The 25207-nt window shown below is 44.1% G+C and overlaps 2 protein-coding genes across 5 annotated transcripts; both read left to right on the top strand.

The window, feature by feature from the left end:
* LOC129700724 (FAST kinase domain-containing protein 5, mitochondrial) lies at window positions 1-9983 on the top strand. The gene is made up of 3 exons (XM_055641385.1): window positions 1-228; window positions 311-419; window positions 6915-9983. Exons 1-3 carry the CDS (start codon window positions 1-3, stop codon window positions 9473-9475), a joined length of 2898 nt encoding a protein of 965 aa, XP_055497360.1. The 3' UTR covers window positions 9476-9983.
* ubox5 (U-box domain containing 5) lies at window positions 304-25207 on the top strand. 4 transcript variants are annotated; one of them, XM_055647403.1, is made up of 5 exons: window positions 304-419; window positions 11858-11951; window positions 14521-15682; window positions 20762-20905; window positions 23635-25207. In XM_055647403.1, the coding sequence occupies exons 2-5, from the start codon at window positions 11901-11903 to the stop codon at window positions 23835-23837; spliced, it is 1560 nt and encodes a 519-aa protein (XP_055503378.1). In that variant the 5' UTR covers window positions 304-419; window positions 11858-11900; the 3' UTR covers window positions 23838-25207. The 4 variants fall into 4 exon arrangements, with proteins under 4 accessions (XP_055503378.1, XP_055503443.1, XP_055503500.1 ...); XM_055647468.1 differs by lacking the exon at window positions 304-419 and adding an exon at window positions 2016-2141; XM_055647525.1 differs by lacking the exon at window positions 304-419 and adding an exon at window positions 6946-7078.

Raw genomic sequence — 25207 nt, 5'->3', positions numbered from 1 at the left:
ATGTGCGGGGACGGTTGGAGCAGAGGGCGTGTGCGCATGTGCGGGGACGGTCAGAGCCTGGGGCGTGTGCGCATGTGTGGGGACGGTCAGAGCCTGGGGCGTGTGCGCATGTGCGGGGCGGTTGGAGCAGGGGGCGTGTGCGCATGTGCGGGGACGGTCATAGCCAGCGGCGTGTGCGCATGTGCGGTGACGGTTGGAGCAGGGGACGTGTGCGCATGTGCGGGGACGGTTGGAGCAGGGGGCTTGTGCGCATGTGCGGGGACGGTTGGAGCAGGGGGCTTGTGCGCATGTGCGGGGACGGTTGGAGCAGGGGTGTGCGCATGTGCGGGGACGGTTGGAGCAGAGGGCGTGTGCGCATGTGCGGGGTCTCGGGCCGGCGAGGCCTGCGGAATCTACAATCACTTCCAGGCGCCTTGAAGGTAACCGAGACGTTTCAATGCGTTTCAATGGGGCGGCTGATCAAATTAAAGACGGTGATGATGTGGAGGCGGGTTCGGGGCTGGAGCAGGTTGCGGACACGGGGAGTGTGGAATCGGTTCATGTGTTAAACCCTGGGTCCGGTCAATGGGCCGCGGGCAGCGGACTGGTCGCCGTCTGTGGAGTCTCCATCTGCTTTAGTCATATAGAGTGAACAGTGTGGACACAACTTGCCCACACCGGCCAACAATGTCCCAGCTACACTAGTCCCACCTGCCTGTGCTTGGTCCATATCCCTCCAAACCTGTCCTATCCATGCTCTCTTCACCTCTATAACAATATACTTGCTCGAGTGAACTGTGTCCACTGGTCTCAAAGGCTCGTCCACTGGCACTTCTGTCACCTTGTCAGTTTCCTTAGAGTAAGTTAAGCTCTTCAGATTCAGATTCAGATTCAAGTTTAATTGTCATTGTCAGTGTACAGTACAGAGACAACGAAATGCATTTAGCATCTCCTTTGAAGAGCGACATAGCAAACGATTTTGAATTAAAAAAAATCTGGCAGTCACCGAGGTACTGTTTAGTAGAGTGACAGCGGCCGCCGAAAGAAGCTGTTCCTCGACCTGCTGGTCGAGGAGAACTGTGCGCCACCCGGATGGTAGGAGGGTCAATGGTTGGGGTGAGAGCAGTCCTTGGCGATGCTGAGCGCCCTCCGCAGACACGCTTGCTGTGGACAGACTCAATGGAGGGGAGCGTGGAACCGGTGATGCGTTGGGCAATTTTCACCACCCTCTGCAATGCCTTCCGGTCGGAGACAGAGCAGTTGCCATACCATACTGTGATGCAGTTGGTAAGGATGCTCTCGATGGTGCAGCGGTAGAAGTTCACCAGGATCTGAGGAGACAGATGGACCTTCTTCAGTCTTCTCAGGAAGAAGAGACGCTGATGAGCCTTCTTGTAGCACCCTCTACATATTATTGCTCGAAGAGGCTTTCCTGAACACACTTAACAAATTCCACCGTCAAAACCCATGGCACTGTAGCAATCCCAGTCTATTGGGGAAAATTAAAATACACCACTATGATGAGCCTCTTGGTCTTGGAACTATCTGCAACCCTCTGGCATATTTGTTCCCCTAATTCCATTGACAATTTTGAGGCTGATAGTACATTTTCACCAAAGAGATCATCCCTTTTTTTATTTCTCAGCACCACCATATGGCCTCACTGGACAATCCTTCAGTATTATCTCCTACCACTGCTGCGATGTTATCCTTAAGCCTTACCTATCAGGCTTATGGCACTGAATTAACTGCAATTTAATCCAAATGTCTTTGCTTGCTCCCTGCCATGCTCCTGCCTTGCTTGTTTTCTGAACTTGCTGTCATTGACCTCTGTAAATAACTGTTACAGAATGTTCGTCGGCGTGGGCAGGTTGTGCCGAAGGGCCTGTTTCCACGCTGTATGGCTCTATGACCTGCCTCGATACTGCATTTGATCCCGTTTCCCCGACAATCAAAATTAAACCTTTACGAGTTGTCTTTGCTAATCCAACTACCCACCAGGATATTGGTCTCTCTCCAGTTCAGGTGCAACCCATCCCTCAAGATTCTCAGGAATGAGCATAACTTGGTTCAAGTCTGTTTTTGTGGATTCTGAGATGGCTGAATACAAAGAGAGATGCGCAGGCTCTACCTTAGTCATGACAGGAGATCCTTGGCCTATTGTAAGTTTGGTGGATGGAAACTTCCTTCAAGGTTTATGCTGGGTTTCTATGTGCTCCATACTGAATTTTGGGTCAGTGATTACAATAAGTGGGTAATGGTATTGCATGTAGAAACAATGAATTACAGATGCTGATTTACAAAAATAGACAAAATGCAAGAGTGGGTTAGGCAGCATCTCTGATGAACTTGGATAGGTGATGTTTCGGGTCAGGACTCTTCTTTGTATCCATGTTCTCTAGATATGTTGCTTGACCCGCTGATTTACTCCAGCACTCTGTCCTTTCGTGTAAGCCAGCATCTGCAGTTCCTTGTTTCTAGTCAGTAATAGATGATAAAGGATTTTGATAGGAAAATGGTTGCCTAAAACTGGAGAATTTGATGTTCATACCATTGGGTTGTAAGCTACCTATAACATTGCATGTTTTCAAAGAGGTTTTCCCTATGTCCATCAGGCAATCTTCTATAACAGTTTGGAATAGAGTGCCTGTTTCAATAGCCTGGTGTTGGGCATTTGAATAATGTGCCCTGCCACTGAGAGTAATTAAGGCTTCAACGCTGGGCCTGTTGGCCAAGGAGAAGGTGGTTTGCTTAACCTGATGCTGGGTTTTGAGGAGGCACCTTTGGTGGTATGAAAAGTTGTTGCCCAACATGCTTTTACCTTTCTTTCATTGTCGCCTTGATTATGATACAAAGGTGTTTTATTGTCACAAATTATGTGAGAAGTGTTTTAAATTTCATGTGCGAGGCTCCGCTATTCACTGGGAAACGTCTTTTCATTTTGCACTGTACTTGTTGCTTGCAAGATGACAATAAAGGTTGATTGATTGACGTACAGTAAAATTCCAATTTTGCATACAGTTCAGTAATAGTATTGCTATGCATAAGCAGAATCTTAGTTAAGTACAAGTGTATAGGAATAGTACACTGAGCCACTATACAAGAGTCGCCATATTTTGGTGCCAGTTTTCATGATTCAAATTATGTATAGGTCAAGTTCATTATACCAATTCTTTAAATAAAACAGACAATGGAACAAGTGCTGGAAGTGGAATGAGTCATGATTGCACCAGTTTTTGTCGTGCATGGTAATGGTAGGCCAAGTGTGCCACCCTTCAATGATATTTAAATTAAATCTATGAACTGGCTCTTTGGCATGGTATGGTGTGGCACTTTATTTGTTACATGTACCAATGTACAGTGAAATTCATTTTTGTATACAGTTCAGTACAAGTGTCACTATACATAAGCACTTAGATATAGACATAAAATGCTGGAGTAGCTCTGGAGAGAAGGAATGAGTGACGTTTCAGGTCGAGACCCTTCCGACCCTAGGCAATTAGATATATATTAGATAAGCATCTCAGATACAGTACACGTCTGTAGTAGCAGTATACTAAGACAGTATACAGAATCGCCAGTTTGGCGCCACTTATAATGGTTGACCATTACCATGGTAATGAGACAAATTAATTAGAGGTAGCCAGTCTTCCCACTGTTTATTAGCTAGGAGAAAAGCTTTGGAGCCAGTAATTGAGTTCATAGTTGAATGGCCTGCTGGCTTGACACTGACCAGGTAGATTATTAGATGTGTAGGAAGGAACTGCGTTGTGTCCATAAACAGAACTAATAAAGCACTATTCTTCTGAAGGTACTTGCAGAGAGAAATTGTTTGGTCTGGTTTGATTACATTTTGCTCGGTTTTGGTAAGCGATGTAAGATGATTTTAAGACGCATCTCGAGAGTAGTTAGTGTCCCAGAAACTGTTACTTCCTTTTCATCTTTCATAATAAAGGGGCTATTTACTTAAAAGAACACAAGAAACAGGAGCAGGAGAAAGCCATAATGCCCCTTTTAAGTTGATATCTTTGTTCAGTGAATTATTAGATCCCACTGTATAATGTTCCAGTATCTGTTTTATTCAAAGACATACAAAATGCTGGGATAACTCAGCGGGACAGGCAGCATCTCTGGATGCTGTTTCGGGTCGAGATCCTTCTTCAGACTCCATTAGATGTGCCAGTTGAGTGTGAGCCATAGAAGGATACACAGCACAGAAACAGCCCCTTCAGCCCATCTTATCCTTGCCCACCTTGGCACTCTGGGTTTGTCCAATTTTTCTGTATTTGGTTCATATCCCTCTAAAGCCCTCCAGACATCTGTCCAAATGTCTTTTAAAAGTTGTAATTGTATCAGGCTCTATAACTTCTACTAGTAACTTGTTCCAGGTTCAGGCTACTCTCTGAGTGAAAACATTGCCTCTGATGTCACTCTTAAATTTCCCCATTCTCACCTTAAGCCTATGGTAATAATAATAATAATACATTATACTTATGGGCGCCTTTCAAGGACTCTCAAGGACACCTTACAAAATTTAGTAAACAGATTACAAAACATGTAAGCGGAATGAAACAAAACAAAAAAACAACAATAAATAAATAAATAAGTAAATAAATAGTAAAGACATCAACAATACACAATTCAAAGAGAGAGCAGCGGCAGCTAATCGCACCAGTGTTCACTCTCCCTTCCGGCAGTCATCTTGGAAATGGAACAATAAGAATCTTTAACATAAAAACATCCCCCCACAATGGTTTCCATTATGAGGGAAGGCACAAAGTCCAGTCCCCAACCCCAGTTCACCCATAGCCGGGCCTATTGAGGCCTCCACAGTTGCCTCTACGGAGGCCCGATGTTCCAGGCCGTTCTCGCCAGGTGCTCTTGCATTGATGGGTGGCACACTTTTGATATTGTTATTTTAATTCCAGATTTAATTAATCAGCAGCATTTACATTTTGCTGCTGCTATGGTGGGATTTTAATCTGTATCTGTGGATCAATAGTCCAGGTATAATTAAAAACCTGTCTCATCTCACTCCTCTCCCATCAGGCAAGGGGTACAGATTGAGGGACAGTTTCTTCCCGGCTGTAATCAGATATCTGAATGGTCCTCTCTCATCAACTAGAATGTAGTCCTGGGCTCCCATCTACCTCATTGGCGACCTTTGATCCATATTCAATTGGACTTTATCTTGCACTAAATGTTGTTTATCCCTTTATTCTTTATTAGTGTACTGTGGACGCCTTGATTGTAATCATGTATCGTCTTTTCATTGGCTGGATAGTTCGCAAACAACAGCTCCCCACTATACCTCTGTACACGTGACAATAATAAACTAAACTAAACTAAGCGACTGAACCACTGTTTACTGAGCCCCATCTGTCAAAATTGCACGCCTATGAAGAGGATGATTTTGTCGAGGACCTCACAGATGTGATAATTATCTTAAAGAATGGAAGCCATTCTGACTGTGGTAACTACTGAAGGCTTCCCTGTTGCCTGCCCCCAGGAGAAGTCATTGATGGGACTTTCCTCAGCTGCCTGTCACTGCTTCCTGAATCACTCTGGATTCTAACAATCCAGAGGCAAAATTGACATCTTCATTGTGCAACAACTCTGAGGGAGGTGCAGGGAGCAGCTACAGCCACTACACAGATGGTCTTAATCACCTCGCCATAGTCTTTGTAGTCAAAAGGGACAGCGGAATATCCTCCCCACATTTGGCGGAGACTTGTCTCCATGTCCAGTTACTTCATGACCGCCATCATGTTAACCAGTGGATCTTTCCTGCTGCGTTCTAACATTTGATCTCCCAACACATCTTCCTGAGTAAACTTTAATTTTACCAAGTAATGGGAAGCTGTTAACCTGCACAACTCCACCTCAGCACTGAAATTACTTAAGCTGTACTCTGGAGGTAACACTTGTGCCTGTGCACACTTGGTCAAGTGCCATCATTGCTTTCTTTGAATTATACGAGCCCTATGCTCCACATCTGCACAGCAAAAGACCTACACCAGCCTGCCCTTGCCGAACTACACCTCCAACAATAAAGTTCATCTCCACCATGCACCCTAGAAAATGTGGGCCACGTCCTGTATCTCAGAATCCATGTCTCAGTGAAGTCAGACATGTATGATGACGTTCACTACCATCACAGCCTTTGCCCCATTGAAGTATAGGGTATTTGAACATCAAGACCTCAGACCTGAGCAACAGTGATCTCTCTCCTCCTATACACTTGTATGATCTGGACCAACAAGAGCAGACCTCTCAATGCATTGGAAAAAATATCACCAGACAATCCTCAAAATCCGCCAGGAGGGACCAATAAACAAACCAGTGTTGTCTTCCAGATCAACATCCCCAGTACTGAGAGTCTAGATACATTCGGTCTGCTGCATTAGAGTGATGAATGTTAAACTGCAGAAGATGCAAAAGGCACTGTCATCCATCAGATGCAAGTGGTCTGTTGGATATCAAAGTAGAATTGATAGTTGGAATGTATTTTGCTAGTTACTGTTTTCTTTAGGAAATGTTCCTGTTGTCATAAAACAGAAGTTACCTAGTAGACGTGTTTGCAGGTCCCCAAGGAGTACATGTTCAAAAGTTGTAGGACCAGAATTAGGCCATCCATCCCATCAGGTCTACTCCACCATTCAATCTTGATTGATTATCTTTCCCTCTCAATCCCATTCTCCTACTTTCTCCCCATAACCCCCGAGATCCATACTGATCAAGAATCTGTCAATCTCCGTCGTAAAAATATCCATTGAATTGGCCTCCGCAGACTTCTGTGGCAATGGATTCCACACTCACCACTCTCTGACTAAAGAAATTCCTCCTCCATTCCTCCTTCCTTTCCCATGAAATTATTAATCTTGATCTTGGACATTCAAAGCATCAAAGCACTTACTATTCTGCCTTTTTTTCAGTACTGGAGAGAGCCAAGTCCGGTCCCCCACACTTCCCAGATATGGCTACAGTCAAGTGCTGGAAGCTTCCCAGAAGAATCTACAATTGGCGAACATATTCAAAAACCAGTAGATGTACTGAAGCAACAAGAGATGAAGAAAAGAAAGTGAATGAAATTAACAAGGCAGGTGGTGTAAGGTTTGCCGGGACCAATCTCTCCGTGCCCGGCACAGACTTAGTGAGGCTGGACTATAAAGTATGTTCCCTCCCTGCGGCGTATGCCAGCATTAAAATCCAGGCGCAGCAGAATATTTCCAAGGAGACAGATGATTACAGGGACACTTTCCCGCTTCTATTGGAACATGTTTCATCCAATATGGGGATCAAGCAAGTGCGTAACACCTACATGGTGACTTGTTCTCGGCAGCTGTCCAGTGTCAGAAACACTCTGCTGAATCTATCTCATAGTAAGGCCAATGAAGAGCAGCTGGGTGATGCACAGTGGCATGTGACCTCAAAGGAAAAGCTGGATGTGGACAGTGTGGAGGTCTATGATACCAAAGAAGACCCTCGAGGGTTCCAGAAAATTGGAAGTGCCTACAAGGCTCTTTGTTACTGCGGCTCAGAACAGAGAGAGGCACTCTCTGTGCAAGAGGGGCAGAAGATCCTGAGTAATATTTCCATCATGAAGAGCAGCCTGACCCCGGAGTGCATATCTGACTACTTGTGGCAGCTCAGCTGGCTGCCTGCCGATCAGCACACACAAGTGAAGGCAGATTCCCGCTTTGCAATGCTTTGTCAGTACAGCTTAGACATTCAGGAAGCATTCACTTTGCCTCAGCTCCTCCGAATTCTCGAGGGCACGGTCCGCCTGGGGGTGCCCCCTGCCCACACGTTCCTGAAGGCCTACGAGGCCGAGTTCTGCCGCCGGGTGTGGGATATGGACTTTGATCAGCTCTTGTTCACAGCCGACCTGTGGCGCTGCCTGGGGCGCAGCGTGCCGCGGTACACGGGACTTCTCCTGAGCTACGTGGGCTTGCGCTGGAAGGAGCTGACCATGCCCCAGCTGGTTCAGCTCCTTTACATCATCGGAGAAAGTCGCCGGGCCCCTCCGGATCTCATGCAGAAACTGGAACTGCTGCTCTCCACGCATTTGGATCGGATGAACATGGAGGACGTCGGAACTGCCTGCCTGGGTTTCTTCAAGTCAAAAAATGGATTTTCGGAGCAGCTGATGAAAAGAATCGGTGACAAGGTTGCTGCTAATATGGAGGATATTAGTAATTATAGCTTGGTGAACGTGATGAAAATGTTCCGTTACACGCACCAGAGCCACTTGCCGTTCTTGGAGCGTCTAGGGGAGGTGGCAGCTGAGCGCATTCCCACGATTGGCACGCAGGGGGTGATGCATATTGTGCTGGCATGTGCAGCATTGCACTATCGAGACAGCCGTATCTTGGACGCTGTCGCTGCAAAGGTGCCTTCAAAGGTACAGTATTGCAGGAGCAAAGATGTCGCCAAATACCTCTGGTCCTTCGCAGCTCTGAACTACGAGCCCAACAATGCTGTGGACTTCTTCTCCAGCCTAACTGAGCAGCTGCACCACAAAATGCAGGAGTTTCAGCGTTTCCCGGAGCATTTTCTGACCTCGTTGTTGGCGCTGGCGTTTACTCAACGCTTCCCTCACGATCTCATCGACATCGCTCTGAGTCCGCAGTTTGTGAAGCTAGCAACGGAAGGGAGTCCATTTGAGCTGAAGAAAGATCTCTTCACGCTCGACGGCACGGTGGCAATTGAGTGCCCCGTTTACGGAGGTCATCGTCTCCCACAGCTGTTGCAACAAGAAGTCACAGAAATGCTCTGGAGTTTTGCCAAGCAGGATATCTGTGTGAAGCCTGAGATGGTGGAAGCTGCCACTTTGCTGCAAATTATGCTGGGTGGCCCTCAGTTTGTAAAGAACCATCTGATTTTGCCCCATACCAGGTCAGCTGATCTAGAGGTGCATTTTGACCCGTTTGGCAAGCCACTTCCATTTAACACAGTAGCTTCAAGTAACAAGGTGCAAAAACTCGAGTTGAAGTTCAACAGCGTTCAGGTCACCGATGAGTTAATTTCCCAAATTGCAAAATGCAGAGTCAGCAGGTCCACTTTAAAAAATGACCCTGACAGCTCAGGCGTGGGAGAAGATGTGGACATTGTTAAAACTTTACGCAACACTGAAGATATAAAAGAAAGAAACCACGTGAGATTAAATATAAAGCAATTTAGAAATGATGTGGCCCTTACCAACAGTCTCCTCAGCTCACTGACTAACTCAAATACTGTGGACAAAACAACTGCTTGCCAGCCCAAGGAACGATCAGAAATAAAAAAACTTGCCATTCAGGTGTCCAACCGCAACCACTACTGCCACAGTTCCAACATCCTCCTGGGGCTGCACAGCATGAAGAGGAGGCAGCTGGCACGAGTAGGCTATGTGGTCATAGAGCTTCCATATTGGGAGTGGGTCCCTTTACTTAAAAGGACTCGCTCTGAGAAAATAGCCTACTTGCAACAGAAACTCTACAATGCACTGGATTGAAATAAAACACGCCTTCTTGAAAGGAGATCATGTCTCTCAGGCCAGAATTTAATGTTCTGAAATTACTGAGTTTAATGCAATTAAATTCAAAAAAAGTAAACTATCTATTCCATGTCAAGCTCCTTGCTCCGTGTCATGAAAATAAAACGTTATAGGAATCTATTGGTGAACACCAAACACAATTAAATTAATGCAATATATACAATATTCCATCATTAATGTGTATTATGAAATATATTTTTATTTATTATTGTACAGTAGCTTGAAAACTATTCTGTAGATCGGGTCATTTGTAACCTGGGGATATATTTCTGTGCATTCGTATTACTAATGCACAAATACAGTGTTCATGGTGATTAACAAGCCTGGTAATTCTGAATCTTTTCAACATATTGTCACAGTTCTGAAATCTCATCACTAACATGAGGGACCTAGAATCTATGAGGGTTTTCTGATTTATTGTAAATGTACCTACATCTGTTTCATGTAAATAAATGGTCAAAATTGTTGCCAAAGAACTGTTCATTTTCTTGGGAGATGCGAATGATAGCTTGGATAATTGTGGGAAGTGCCTGGGGAGAAATGAGTTATTTTCTTATTCTGTACATAATTGCCTATTAAAATAATAAACTTGCTTAGTGGGTTCAGAATATTAATTGGCAAAAGAGTCGGTTCTTTACGCAGCAAAATTTTACAGACTGCATGTGTAAATATGCAAAAGGAATTTCACTGTGCTGTTGTGGCAAATAAAGCAGCATTGAAATAAATCACCATTGAAACAATTTCAGTCAAACTGCACTTCTGAAAATATGACAAAAGTAGAAATCTATAAACTAAATTATAAAAATGAAATCCATGTCCTTCTTGGGATGCGATGACACAAATTGCGGATGACACGAAGCAGGGGGGCAGTGTTAGCTGTGAGGAGGATGCTAGGAGACTGCAAGGTGACTTGGATAGGCTGGGTGAGTGGGCAAATGCATGGCAGATACAGTATAATGTGGATAAATGTGAGGTTATCCACTTTGGTGGCAAAAACAGGAAAGTAGACTATTATATGAATGGTGGCCGATTAGGAAAAGGGGAGATGCAATGAGACCTGGGCACACCAGTCATTGAAAGTAGGCATGCAGGTGCAGCAGGCAGTGAAGGAAGCGAATGGTATGTTAGCATTCATAGCAAAAGGATTTGAGTATAGGAGCAGGGAGGTTTTACTGCAGTTGTACAGGGTCTTGGTGAGACCACATCTGGAGTATTGCGTACAGTTTTGGTCTCCAAATCTGAGGAAAGACATTCTTGCCATAGAGGGAGTACAGAGACTGATTCCCAGACTGATTCCTGGGATGTCGGGACTATCATATGAAAGAAGACTGGATAGACTCGGCTTGTAGAAGCTAGAATTTAGAAGATTGAGGGGGGATCTTATAGAAACTTACAAAATTCTTAAGGGGTTAGACAGGCTAGATGCAGGAAGATTATTCCCGATGTTGGGGAAGTCCAGGACAAGGGGTCACAGTTTAAGGATAAATGGGGAATTTTTTAGTACTGAGGTGAGAAAAACATTTTTTACACAGAGAGTGGTGAATCTCTGGAACTCTCTGCCACAGAAGGTAGTTGAGGCCAGTTCATTGGCTATATTTAAGAGGGAGTTAGATGTGGCCCTTGTGGCTAAAGGGATCAGGGGGTATGGAGAGAAGGTAGGTACAGGATACTGAGTTGGATGATCAGCCATGATCATATTGAATGGCGGTGCAGGCTCGAAGGGCCGAATGGCCTACTCCTGCACCTATTTTCTATGTTTCTCTATCCAACAATGTAGCATTTTGTTTGTACTTTCAGGTCCTCAATTTCAATATTGATATTCTCAGTAAGTATGTCGGCTGTTTGCGGCAAGCGGTATTGAATTTTTCTGCCTTTGAATTGCCAATTGCTGTCAGTTTGCAATCCCGAGTACTTATAAAGTGATCAAAAAAGGAACGTCAAATTTAGCATGTCTTGTTGCATGCCAGATCACTTGTCCCTACATATTTCCACAGAAACCTCAAGTTGCAACAGAATATGACCAAAGCTCTTTTATGTAGATGTGAGTGATATTTCATCACCAGTTGCAGTGAGTACCTTGCCCATCTTTACTGTTTGAATGAAGGTTGTAATACAACAGCAGAGATAAAAGGGCAAAAGCTTGACTGAAAACCATATGATTCTCAGATTCATCCCCAAGTCATTTCATGTCTGCATGACTGATCCAAGTCTATGGTCAAATCTATGGTCTATGATCAGGGTAAATGTCACTTAAGTGTTTCAGCATAGCTGTGGACAAGTCTAGTATTCAATCCTGGTTCAAGTTTGCTTAATACTGATATTTTATTCTGTCTTTTACAGAAGAAACATCTTTTGGAATTTGATCCTAATTTGGATGTAAAGAATGATAAACCTTTGCCTCCCCTGCTTTAAACCAAGGATACAATGTAATAAGGTAACTTAATACTGTTTTTAGCTGCGTTTTTTAAAGAAAGCAGTAAATCACCTTCCTATTAGATAGTCATAAGAGTCATACAGCATTGAAACAACCCTTTCAGCCAAACTTGCCCATGCCCCCCAAGATTCCCTATCTATGCTACATCCACCTGCCCACATTTGGCCCATATTAGTCTAAACCTTTCCATGTACCTATCCAAATGTATTTTAAATGTTGTTATAGTACCTGCCTCAACTACTTCCTCAGGAAGCTCGTTCCATACACCCACCAACCTCAGTGTGAAAAAATTGCCCTTCAGCTTCCTATTAAATCTTTCCCTTCTCACCTTAAACCTATGCCCCCTGGTTCTTGATTCCTTTGCTCTGGGTAAAAGTTTCTGTGCATCTGCCATATTTATTCACCTCATGATCTTATACACTTATAAGATCACCCATCAGCCTCTTGTGCTCCAAGGAATAAAGTCCTAGCCTTCCCAACCTCTCCCTATAGCTCAGGGCCTCAGGTGTTGGCGACATTCTCGTAAATCATCTCTGCACTCTTTCCAGCTTAACAACATATTTTCCTACAACATGTTGACCAAAACTGAACATAATCCTCCAATTCTGGCCTCATCAGTGCCTTGTACAACTAAGATAACTTCCCAACTTCTATGCTCAATACCCTGACGAAGGCCAATTTGCTGAAAGCCTTCTTGACAACCCTATGTACCTGAGACGCCACTTTTAAGAAGCTGTGTACATGCACTCCTAGATTTCTATGGTCCGCAACACTCCTCAGAGCCCTACCATTCCTGGATGTGGAAAGGATGTTTCCATCGGTGGGAGAGTCTAGGACCAGAGGCCACAGGCTCAGAATAAAAGGGTGTACCATAAGAAAGATGAAGAGGAATTTATCTAGTTAGAGGGTGGTGACTCTTGTGGACGCCAAGTCAATGGATATTTTTAAGGTGGAGATTGATAAATTCTTGATGAGTACAGATGTCAGAGGTTATGTGGAGAAGGCAGGCAAATGGGTTTGAGGGGGAAATATGGATCAGTCATGAATGAATGGCGGAGTAGACTTGATGGGCCGAATGGCCTAATTCTGTTCTTACAACTTATGAACTTATTATGAACCATTCACTGTCTAGGTCCTGCCCTGGTTTGACTTCCCAAAATTCAACATCTTGCACATCTCCATTAAACTCCATTCACCATAACTCCTCACTGATGCCCACATCTGAGTCTATTGGATGGTGTCCTGGCTGTGCAGAAAGAACTTTGTCTCCACATAGACTCTTCCATGGACGGACGTTTTTACAACAAGTAAATTGCGGATGAGCTCAAAAGGATTTATCCCTCGATTTATTGCATCCTATCTGTAACTTTCCCCCTTGCATGCTTTTCTACTTGGATCTCTGTTTTTTACCTCAGCTGTCTGCATGAGAATGCAATTTCCACATTCTGTGCATCCTCTAGATAAAGAAGTATTTTCTGGACTATTGTTTGTTAGCACCGTCGAGTTTTAGACTCCCCTGCTCACTGAGCCCTGACCCTCTGCTACTGAGAAGATGTGCAATCCAATCCACCAGCCATTTGGTTGGAGTGGAGCTGTGAGACCAGAATAGCAATCTACTCTCCCCTTTTCACTCTCGCCTTGCAGAGAGACATCCCAGGAATCACCAGACTGATTTCTGGGATGTCAGGACTTTCATATGAAGAAAGACTGGATAAACTCAGCTTGTACTCGCTAGAATTTACAAGATTGAGGGGGGATCTTATAGAAACTTACAAAATTCTTAAGTAGTTGGACAGGCTAGATACAGGAAGATTGTGTCTGATGTTGGGGAGGTCCAGAACAAGGGGTCACAGTTTAAGGATAAAGGGGAAATCTTTTAGGACCGAGATGAGGGAAACCTTTTTCACACAGAGAGTGGTGAATCTCTGGAATTCTCTGCCGCAGAGGGTAGTTGAGGCCAGTTCATTGGCTATATTTAAGAGGGAGTTAGATGTGGCCCTTGTGGCTAAAGGGATCAGGGGGTATGGAGTGAAGGCAGGTACGGGATACTGAGTTGGATGATCAGCCATGATCATATTGAATGGCGGTGCAGGCTTGAAGGGCCGAATGGCCTACTCCTGCACCTATTTTCTATGTTTCTATGTTTAGGACTGAGATGAGAAAAACATTTTTACACAGAGAGTGGTGAATCTCTAGAATTCTCGGCCACAGAATGTAGTTGAGGCTAGTTCATTGGCTATATTTAAGAGGGAGTTAGATGTGGCCCTTGTGGTTAAAGGGATCTGGGAGTATGGAGAGAAAGCAGGTACAGGATAGTGAGATGGATGAACAGCCATGATCACATTGAATGGCAGTCCAGGCTCGAAGGGCCGAATGGCCTACTCCTGCACCTATGTTTCTGTGTGTCTATGACACCACAGACTTTAACCACTTCCTCCTCACTCTGTGCCACAGTCATTAGAAACTTGCAGGAGCCTGACCCGTGCCATTCCTTTGCCTCAGTGTTAGCAAATTATCACATAACGTTTTTAATCAAAGTGACAAAAGACTTTTGTTCCTTTTTGCTCAGGTCTGCGCAGACGGCTATGATGTAGGCAATCTGATATCTGCAGATCCCCTGAAAAGGAAGTGTGGATTCCGTGCTGAATACTTCATCAAACCTCCTCTACACGTCACTGTTTCATTCCCATTCAATGTGGAGCTTTGTAGAATTGACTTGGAAGTCTCACTGCCCTTGCAAAGCTCTATAGGATTGGACATCTATACTTGTACAACATGTAGTAAGACCTTGACGTGGAATGAAAACTCCATACAAACCTCTCAGCCTGCTGGCCAGGCCTTTCTTGACAACGATGTTTTTACTTTAGTGGGTAAAGTTGTACTGAAGCAAAACAAGGTATCTTTCAGGCACATAGCATATAAACCTAGACCTCCTTTTCATGCGTTAAATGAGCCTTCTGCCATTGACCATTGTACTTCTCTACAGGATTTGTGGAACAAAGGGCAGTTTTCATTGACAAGCATAAATCACCTCAGGATCTGCATCACCTTTGTGTCAGGAGGCCGTTTGCCTTGTTTGAAGAGGGTGGACATCTGGGGTCAACCATCTCGATCGTCCCCTCGTAAACTTGTCCAAAGCATCTTCAAGGTTTATCAAGAATACAAGGCTGAGCAATCGATTCCAAGGATCAAGCAGGGAAATGCTTCCATCGCCTCATCCAGCGATACACCAAGTCATAGCCGAGAGCCAGATGCTGGTGGATCTCCGCTGATCAGCGGGAGCATTCCAGAGGAATTTCTGGATCCCATTACCTCTGAACTCCTGGTCCTTCCAATGTTACTGCCCAGCGGCAAAGTAATCGATCAGAGCACTCTGGACAGACATAGTCGGTGTGAAGCTACTTGGGGCCGGGTGCCAAATGACCCCTTCACCGGCGTCCCTTTCAGCCGCCATTGCAAGCCTGTTCCTCACTCCACTCTTAAAGCAAGGCTGGACCATTTCCTGCTGCACAGCCCAATACCAGGCCACACTGTTGTGGGGAGAACTCGAGTTGGTTTTGTTGCCTCGTCTGCTGTGAAGAGAAAATCGGACTCCACACAAGCTAACGACGTGAATCCGGTCTCAGAACAAATGAGTGCCTGCAGTACAAACTCGGCTGTAATTTTGTACTCTGATCAAAAGAGATTCAAAGCCGAAATAAAGGAACTGCAAAAGCCTGAGAGAGATTTGGGTATGGCTGTATATTTGCATACATTTCCCCGTGTTGCATAAATACAGATTTTAACTTGTGAAAATGTGAATTAGGACATGGGTCCTATAGCACCCAATATTAATTATGTGTCTGCAAATGACCATTCCTTGCGTGAGCATAGATCGATTACAGGACAAGGGAAATTCATAGATGCTATACGTAACCCTATTGTAATATTCTTGATGGTCGGAATGGACTCATTAGGCAAAAGAGCCTGATTCCATGCGGTATTTGTCTATGAACGAGCCATTTCTACTCATTTCCACAAAGCAATTATTTCTGATATAACTTCAGCATTAAGAATTAAAGGACATTCTTTTAGGAAGAAATTAAAGGAAACATTTCTTTAGTCAGGGAGTGGTGAATCTGGGGAATTCTTTGCCACAAAAGGCTGTGGAGGCCATCAGTGGATATTTTTCAGGCAGAGATAGATTCTTGATTAGTACAGGTGTCAGAGGTTATGGGGAGAAGGCAGGAGAATGGGGTTAGGAGGGAGAGATAGATCAGCCACGATTGAATGACGGAGTAGACATGAATGGCCAAATGGCCTAATTCTACCCCCTATCACGTATGTGCTTATAACCATATGATTATAATCTAGGCGTATTTTGGTGCTTTTCTTACATGGTCTGTCTACGAAGGTCTGTGGAAGGAGGATGACTTGCTTAAACTCCATCTCCAATCGCCTTTGAAATGACTGATGAGAAAAATCCCAAGTGTCAGAAAATCCAAGTGGACTTTGCGGATGCTAGTATACGCAAAAATTATAGGTAGCAAGAGATTCCTAGGTTTTATGCATTTTGCCCATTACTGCTCTTCTTCTTAGATCAATACCTGTACTTTGATGTTTGGGCCAACGTCATTACTTAAAAGTAAGTCCATGTGACATGGGAGTGGAATTAGGCCATTCACAAATCAAGTCTATGCCAATTAATCATGGCTGATCTATTTTTCCCACTCAACCCCATTCTCCTGCCTTCTACCGTAATCTTTGCCCATTCTAATCAAGAACCTGTCAATCTCCACCTTGAAAATACCCAGTGTCTTGTCCTCCATGGCATCTGTTGCAATGGACTCCACTGTTTCCCCACCCTCTGTCCCCCTCTCCATTTTGAAGGTAAGCCTTTTCATTCTGAGGCTGTGCCCTCTGGTTCTAGACTCCCATTATTGAAAAGGTTGAGTAGGACAATATTTTTCCCACAAGAGGACTGTGCATCTTTGAATTTCAAGACAGCCCAAATTTAATTCCTCCTCCCTGCCAGTAAGCACAGATGCTTGAAAGCATGCACCACCAACCAGAAACAGCCCTTCCCCTCTGTTAGCAGGCTTCTGAGCAGTCCTTCCACATGCTTAGGATACTGTCAATAGTCAATAGACAATAAGTGCAGTAGTAGACCATTCGGCCCTTCGAGCCAGCACCTCCATTCAATGTGATCATAGCCGATCATCCACAATCAGTACCCCATTCCTGCCTTCTTCCCATATTCCCTGACTCCACTATCTTTATGAGCCCTATCAAGCTCTTTCAGAATCAGAATCAGAATGCTTTATTGTCATTGCATGTGTCACATACAACGAGATTACTGTGTCTCTTCATTTAAAAGAACTTCAAACATTCACATACTCATACCTTTTACACTCCCTCCCCCCCAACCCACCCCTGGATTCACATTTACATAAATTAACACTGTCTCCCACCCCCCCTCCTTCCCCATAACCCGCTCCCGAGACAGAGTTCAGTTCCAAGATTGCTGATGTTAATTTCTCGAAAGTATCCGGAGAACCGGCCTCCACTGCCCTCTGAGGCAGGGAATTCCACAGACTCACCACTCTGTGTGTGAAAAAGTGTTTCCTCATCTCCGTTCTAAATGCATTACCCTTTATTTTTAAACTGTGGCCCCTGGTTCTGGACTCCCCCAACATCGGGAACATGTTTCCTGCCTCTAGCGTGTCCAAACCCTTAATGATCTTATATGTTTCAATAAGAGACCTTCTCATCCTTCTAAACTCCAGAGTATATATACAAGCCCAACCGCTCCATTCTCACAGCATATGACGGTCCCACCAACCTGGGAATTAACCTCGTGAACCTGCGCTGCACTCCTTCAATAGAAAGAATGTCCTTCCTCAAATTAGGGGATTCCCCATGGTCCCGAGAAATGTGTTTGTGGATTCAAAGAACAGTATTTTTGTTCAATTGTTCCCCAATTGGTCATTGGGCAGTTAAGAGTCAACCACATTACTATGGGCCAGGCTCTGGATTAAGATAATTGATTATGAAAAAATACATTTTATAATAAATAGTAGGTTGACATTTTATAATTTCTATTTCATAATTTCAACTTGTTATAGTGGAGTTCAAAATCAAGTGAATTGAGAGTCCGTGCCTAAGAATGCTTCGTCGTTAATTGGACCACGAGCAATTGTAACTCTGTGTGCAAATTGACTGCTAAATTTCCTATATTGTAACAATGAGTATAGACCAGTTAGCGTAGCATCGGTGGTGGGGAAGATGCTGGAGTCAATAATAAAAGATGAAATAGCGGCACATTTGGATAGCGGTAGCAGGATTGGTCTGAGTTAGCATGGATTTACAAAGGCGAAATCATGCTTGACTAATCTTCTGGAATTTTTTGAGGATGTAACCAGGATAATGGACAAGGGAGAGCCAGTGGATGTAGTGTACCTGGACTTTCAGAAAGCATTTGATAAGGTCCCGCATAGGAGATTAGTGGGCAAAATTAGAGCACATGGTATTGGGGGTAGGGTGCTGACATGGATAGAAAATTGGTTGGCTGACAGGAAACAAGGAGTAGGGATTAACAGGTCCCTTTCAGAATGGCAGGCGATCACTAGTGGGGTACCGCAAGGCTCGGTGCTGGGACAGCAGCTATTTACAATATATATTAATGATTTGGATGAAGGGATTAAAGGTAACATTAGCAAATTTGCAGATGACACAAAGCTGGGAGGCAGTGTGAACTGTGAGGAGGATGCTATGAGAATGCAGGGTGACTTGGACAGGTTGGGTGAATGGGCAGATGCATGGCAGATGAAGTTTAATGTGGATAAATGTGAGGTTATCCACTTTAGTGGCAAAAACAGGAGGGCAAATTATTATCTAAATGGTGTCAAGTTGGGAAAAGGGGAAGTGCAATGGGATTTGGGGGTCAGTGAAGAAAGCTATTGGCATGTTGGCCTTCATAACAAGAGGAGTTGAGCATAGGAGCAAAGAGGTCCTCCTGCAATTATACAGGGCCCTAGTGAGACCACATCTGGAGTATTGTGTGCAGTTTTAGTCTCCAAACGTGAGGAAGGACATACTTGCTATTGAGGGAGTGCTGCGTAGGTTCACAAATTAATTCCCGGGATGGCGGGACTGTCATATGTTGGTAGATTGGAGCAGCTGGGCTTGTATACTCTGGAATTTAGAAGGATGAAAAGGTAGTAAGAATAAGAGGTAAGCCATTTAAAAAGGAAAAACCCTTTCACACAGAGAGCTGTGAGTGTGTAAAATTCTCAGCAGATTCTCAGAGTGCAGTGGAGGCTGGTTCTGTGGATGCTTTCAAGAGGGAGTTAGATAGAGCTCTTAGGGATAGCGGAGTTTAAGGTATATGGAGAGAAGGCAGGAACGGGGTACTGATTGTGGATGATCAGCCATGATCACATTGAATGGCGGTGCTGGCTCGAAGAGCCAAATGGCCTATTCCTGCACCTATTGTCTATAATGACCATGGAAATGGGCATATGGATCATGCGCTGGCAGATGAGATTAGTTTACTTAGCATCATGTTTAGCACAGACCTTATGACACAAAGGGTCTTCTATTGCTGTTCTATTTTTAATGGTTCAATTATATTTTATTGTCACATGTGCCTAGGTACAGTGAAATACTTTATCTGCAACTAGGTAAAATCATACAGCAGATCTCACCTAGGCAGTACATAAGAATTTCTAGCACCGAACATTCATGGAGTCATAGAGTGATGCAGTGTGGAAACCAGCCCTTCAGCCCAACTTGCCCACACGGCCAACAATGTCCCAGCTACACTAGTCCCACCTGCCTGCGTTTGGTCCATATCCCCCCAAACCTGTCCTATCCATGTATCTGTCTAATTGTTTCTTAAACGATGGGATAGTCCCAGCTTCAACTACCTCCTCTGGCAGTTATTCCATACACCCATTCATTGGCTTTAAAATGGCATTCTGCATTGTGACAAGTTCCATTGATATGCAAGTCTTTATTTAGTGTTATGAAATTATTAGTGTAGTCGTACACAATGGAAATGGATCCCACAGCTCACTGACTCCATGTCGAACATAAAACATCCATTTTCACAAATCATGCATGAAGTCCATTTTATTCTCCCCACAGTTCCATCAATTCCTCCCAAATACTGCCATTCTCCTACACACTCGGGGCAATTTTCCAATTAACCCATCAACCCACATGTCTTTGGGTGAAACTTGAACAGTGGTCAAGCCCACACAGTTGAACAAGGGAGAATGTACAAACTCCACACAGACTGCACTGGAGATCAGGATTGAACTCGAGTTCCTGGAGCTATGAGGCAGCAGCTGTGTTGGGTTTGCCACCAAGGTTGATATAGAGCTGGAGTTGAATCTAGAAATGATTCTGACATTTGGTGTTGATATTAGTTTATTGTTGTCGCGTGCCCGCTGAGGGGGTAATCTTATGGTGGGTAAAGGATAAAGAATCAAGAATCAGAGGACATAGGTTTAAGGTGAGAGAGGGGAAAGATTTAATAGGAACCTGAGGGGCAACTTTTTTAACACAGAGGATAGTGGATATGTAGAACGAGCTGCCAGAGGGGGTAGTTGAGACTGGTACTATAACCACATTTAAAAGACATTTGGACAGGTTAACGGATAGGATAGGTCTAAAGGAATATGAACCAAATGCGGGCAGTTGGGACTAATGTAGATGGGGCATCTTGGTCAGCATTGGCAAATTGGGCTGAAGGGCCTGTTTCCGTGCTGTATGTCTATGACTCTTTGTGGCTTAGTGTAATTGGCACGTTGTTTGTGTCCCAACAGGTTCAGTTTCGCATGAGCAGAAGTTAACGCAGAGTCTGGACAACGCATTGGCCTCCGTCTTAAGTGTGTTCCCATCCTTTACTGCCAGACAAAGACAAGACAAATCACAGCCAGCTGATGGCAGCAACACTGACCGTCTGCAAGGTAAATCTATAAACAGTGATTGTGATCCACTTTGTAATGCTGCAAGCATTGTCATCTGTTCTAAACCAGCATTACCGTGCCGCTTATGCAGAATCAGAATTGAAAGGGGATCTGACGGGCAACATTATTTTCTCACAGAATGTAGTTGTTATCTGGACCGAGCCGTCAGAGGAAGTGGTGGAGGCAGACACAATTACAATATTTATGATTTACAATTTACAAATGTTTACAAGCCCAATGTTTTAAAGGCATTTAGACAGCAACTTGGCTAGCAAAGGTGGAGAGGGATACTGGGATAATGCAGGCAAATGGAATTGGTGTAGATATGCATCAAGGTCAATATCAACAGGGTTTACCAAAGGGCTTGTAGCCAAAGATGATAAATTATGGGTAGGAAGGAAGTGCAGGTGTTGGTCTATATGGAAGATAGACACAAAATGCTGGAGTAATTCAGCAGGTTAGACAGCATCTCTGGAGAAAAGGAATAGGTGACGTTTCGGGACGAGACACTTCAACAGACTGATGAAGGGTCTCGACCCAAAACGTCACCTATTCCTTTTCTCCAGAGATGCAACTTGATCCGCTGGGTTACTCCAGCATTTTGTATCTACCTTCCATGATAAATGATGGTCTTTCCACCAGTGTTTGTGTTCCTTCCATTGAATGAATAAAGAACATGACTCTTGTGCGACCGCTTTACTGAGAATAAGGTACACCTTAACAGCACCTCGCTGTCAGCGATCTCTTTTGCCGGAAACGACAAAGACAGATGATGTGCGGAAATGCCAGCCCCTCCAAGCCTTTCACTGTTATGTGAGGAGTGATGTGCTGGCATTGCAGGAGGTCCAGAGGTTTATGAGAATAATCCCAGGGATGATTGAGTTAAAGTATAAGGAGCGTTTAACAGCTCTGGGCCTGTACTAGAAGGATGTGAGGGGGGCGGTGCACACCTCATTGAGACCTACTGAATAATGAAAGGCCTGGATAGAGTGGATGTGGACAGATTTCCAAGAATGAGGCGTGTCTAAGACCATAGGGCACAGCCTCAGAATAAAAGGACGTACCTTTAGAATGGAGATGAGGAATAGGCAGAATTCATTGCCACACACGCAAGTGGAGGCCAAGTAATTAGGTATTTTTAGTGAAGATTGGTAGGTTCTTGATTAGTAAGGGGGTCAGTGGTCATGGGGAGAAGGTGGTATGATGGGGTTGAGAGGGGAAAAGTAAATCAGCCGTAATCGATGGGCCGAAGGCTGCTCCTATGTCTTATGGTATCTTGGAACTCCCTACCCAAAGCATTGTGGTAACTTCACCAAAATGACTAGAACTATTTGAGGTGTCAGCTCATCAACGCCTTCACAGGGGTAATTGAGGGATAGACAACAAATGCCAGTTACCAGCAAAATCATCAATACTGTAATGTTTGAAAACTTGCCAAAACTTTGAATAACATGCTTCCCAGAGGTCAGAGATAATTTGAAGAAACGCTGTGAATTCTCCCATTGCCTGAACAAGAATCCTTCCTCAAAATGTTGCCAGCGCTAGTTGTTAGTGAGGTTAAAGTACAATCAAAATGTGCCATATGTACTCGCGTCTGACTGCACCTGTATAGAGATGAACAGAGTTAATGTTTTGGACTGATCAACTTTTATTAGATGACCTTATCTGAAGGTCATCACTGTGAAACATTTCACTCTGATCCTCGCTACAGAGTTGCTGCCTGACTTGCATTCTTGCAGCTTTTCCTGCTATCGCTGATTTTTATTTAGTTTAGTTTAGAGATACAGCGCGGAACTATGCCCTTCGACCCACCAGGTCCGCGCCATCTAGCAATCCCTGCACATTAACACTATCCTGATACACTGGGGACAATTTTTACATTTACCAAGCCCATTAACCTACATACCTATACATCTTTGGAGTGTGTGAAGAAACAGAAGATCTCGGTGAAAACCCACACATGTCATGGGGAGAAAGTACAAACTCCTCAAGTGCAGTAAGGCAGCAACACTACTGCTGCGCCACGAGCCCCCCATTTCTTGCAATATTTTGCTTGTGTCAAGGAAATGTGTTTTCCAGAGTTCAGAATTAAACGTGAGGGAAATGCAGCATTTTCAAATAGTGCTTGCACCATTTTTGTAAATCTGGAATTAATTGCCACTTATAACAGAGGAGGCCAAGTCATTGGTTATTTTTATATTCCAGAGATTGACAGGTTCTGTGGATTTTTGTTCGGTAGATTAATGGCGGCACAGTGGCGCAGCGGTAGAGTTGCTGCCTTACAGCGCCAGTGAGCCGGGTCTGATCCTGACTATGAGGGCTGTCTGTACGGAATTTGTATGCTTTCCCCGTAACCTGCATGAGTTTTCTCCCGCACTCCAAAGACGTACAGGTTTGTAGGCTAATTGTCTTGGTAAAATAGTAAATTGTCCCTGTTATGTGGAGGATAGTGTTAGTGTGCAAGGATCGCTAGTCGATGCGAACTCAGAAGGCCAAAGGGCCTGTTTCCACACCGTATCTCTAAATTAAACTAAAAGGTTGTTGAATTGTATGGGTGTCAATGTTTGTGGGGAGAAAGCAGGAGAATTGGGTTGAGAGAGAAAGATAGATCAGCTATGACCTAATGGCGGAGTAGACTCAATGGGCTGGTGTCTAATTCTGCTCCTTTGAATTAGGAATTTATGAACCTTGGATTATCGCATATTAACATGTTGGCTTTTTATCCACAGATCCAGTTAGCTCTGATGAAGCTTGCAGCAGCTGCAATGAGGCATTCTCTGCATACTCCAAACACCTGGTGGTGTATAGATTGCTGTGTGGGCACCTGATCTGCAGACCCTGTTTATCCGCGAGGCAGAAGTCTTCAGCACCTTCCTGCTCCAAATGCAAGAGGACAATCAGCACCAGCGATGTAGTGCGGGTGCACCTCTAGATCTGTAGCACTTTGGCCTCCTACATTGGGGAACTGGTGGAGATACTCCTTCAGATAACATTAAAAGAGGTGGAAATAATATAGAGATATTATTTGAAAGTAATAGAGATATTATGGTGGCGCAGCGGTAGAGTTGCTGCCTTACAGCGAATGCAGCCCCGGAGACCCGGGTTCGATCCTGACTACGGCTACTGTCTGTACAGAGTTTGTACGTTTTCCCCGTGACCTGCATGGGTTTTCTCCGAGATCTATGGGTTCCTCCCATACTCCAGAGACATACAGATTTATAGGTAAATTGGCTTGGTATAAATGTAAAATTGTCCCTGGCGTGTGTAGGATCGTGTTAATGTGCGGGGATCGCTGGTCGGCGCGGACCCGGTGGGCCGAAGGGCCTGTTTTCGTGCTATATCTCTAAACTAAACAAAAAATATAAATCTTCCCGATATTTAAAATATTATTTACAACATTGTATAAATTATAATTTTGATATATTGCTCAGGTTTCAGATACAGTGGTGTTGAGTGGGAGCAAGAGAACTCTCAATGTTGTGGCAGTGTGCTATGCTGCTAATGTCACTTTGTGAATTTAGTTCTTGGATGGCTTAGAGCATCCTCCCTCCGAAGAATAAAAATATCAAATAAAATAAGGGAATTAAGAACAATGTAAACTTTGAGGAATTAATAAATGGAATTTCGACCCTAAAATTGAATTAGTGTTGCAAATTCCAACTGCTTAACTGAGTTTGGAACTGCCTGGTGTCTGTCTGGCTTATTGGTCTATCAATGACTGGCTCCATTCAGTAAAAAGCAGCCATACTGCCCCTTGTTCTGGTTATTTTGAGCTAAAGTAAATATAATATTTATTACTCCTTTACACAAGTAAATTTACAAGTGAGGAGTATTTACTAATGCACTCCAGAAAAATAAATGGGGCACAGCACGGTGGCACAGCGATAGAGTTGCTGCCTTACAGCACCAGAGACCCGGGTTCGATCCTGACTACGGGTGCTGTCTGTACCGAGTTTGTACGTTCTCCCCGTGATCTGCGTGGGTTTTCTCAGGGAGCTCCAGTTTCCTCCCACACTCAAAAGAAGTACAAGTTTGTAGGTTAATTGGCTTCGTTAAAAAAAAAATTGTAAATTGTCCCTAATGCGTAGGATGGTGTGGTGTTGGTGTGCGGGGATCGCAGGTTGCCGCGGACTCGATGGGCTGAAGGGCCTGTTTCTACAGTAACTCTAAACTATACTAAAAAACTAAAAAGTAAAGGTTTTTGGTTTCCACCTGTGACAGTAGAATACAATCCAGTTACCCTGGAATATTAGATATTTGGTTTTTGTTTAATAAATTCCCTGGCTGAAATCTAATATTGAA

This window comes from Leucoraja erinacea, chromosome 1, assembly GCF_028641065.1.
Source record: "Leucoraja erinacea ecotype New England chromosome 1, Leri_hhj_1, whole genome shotgun sequence".
Classification (NCBI taxonomy): Eukaryota; Metazoa; Chordata; class Chondrichthyes; order Rajiformes; family Rajidae; genus Leucoraja; species Leucoraja erinaceus.
This window is presented reverse-complemented; position numbering and strand designations above follow the sequence as displayed.

Coding starts and splice junctions, on each gene's coding strand:
- ubox5 (XM_055647316.1), top strand. CDS start 13,163: ATGCCCACATCTGAGTCTATTGGATGGTGTCCTGGCTGTGCAGAAAGA. Junction 15,683..20,761: donor AAAGCCTGAGAGAGATTTGG/GTATGGCTGTAT, acceptor GTGTCCCAACAG/GTTCAGTTTCGCATGAGCAG. Junction 20,906..23,634: donor CAACACTGACCGTCTGCAAG/GTAAATCTATAA, acceptor TTTTATCCACAG/ATCCAGTTAGCTCTGATGAA.
- LOC129700724 (XM_055641385.1), top strand. CDS start 1: ATGTGCGGGGACGGTTGGAGCAGAGGGCGTGTGCGCATGTGCGGGGAC. Junction 229..310: donor TGTGCGCATGTGCGGGGACG/GTTGGAGCAGGG, acceptor CGGTTGGAGCAG/GGGTGTGCGCATGTGCGGGG. Junction 420..6,914: donor CACTTCCAGGCGCCTTGAAG/GTAACCGAGACG, acceptor CCTTTTTTTCAG/TACTGGAGAGAGCCAAGTCC.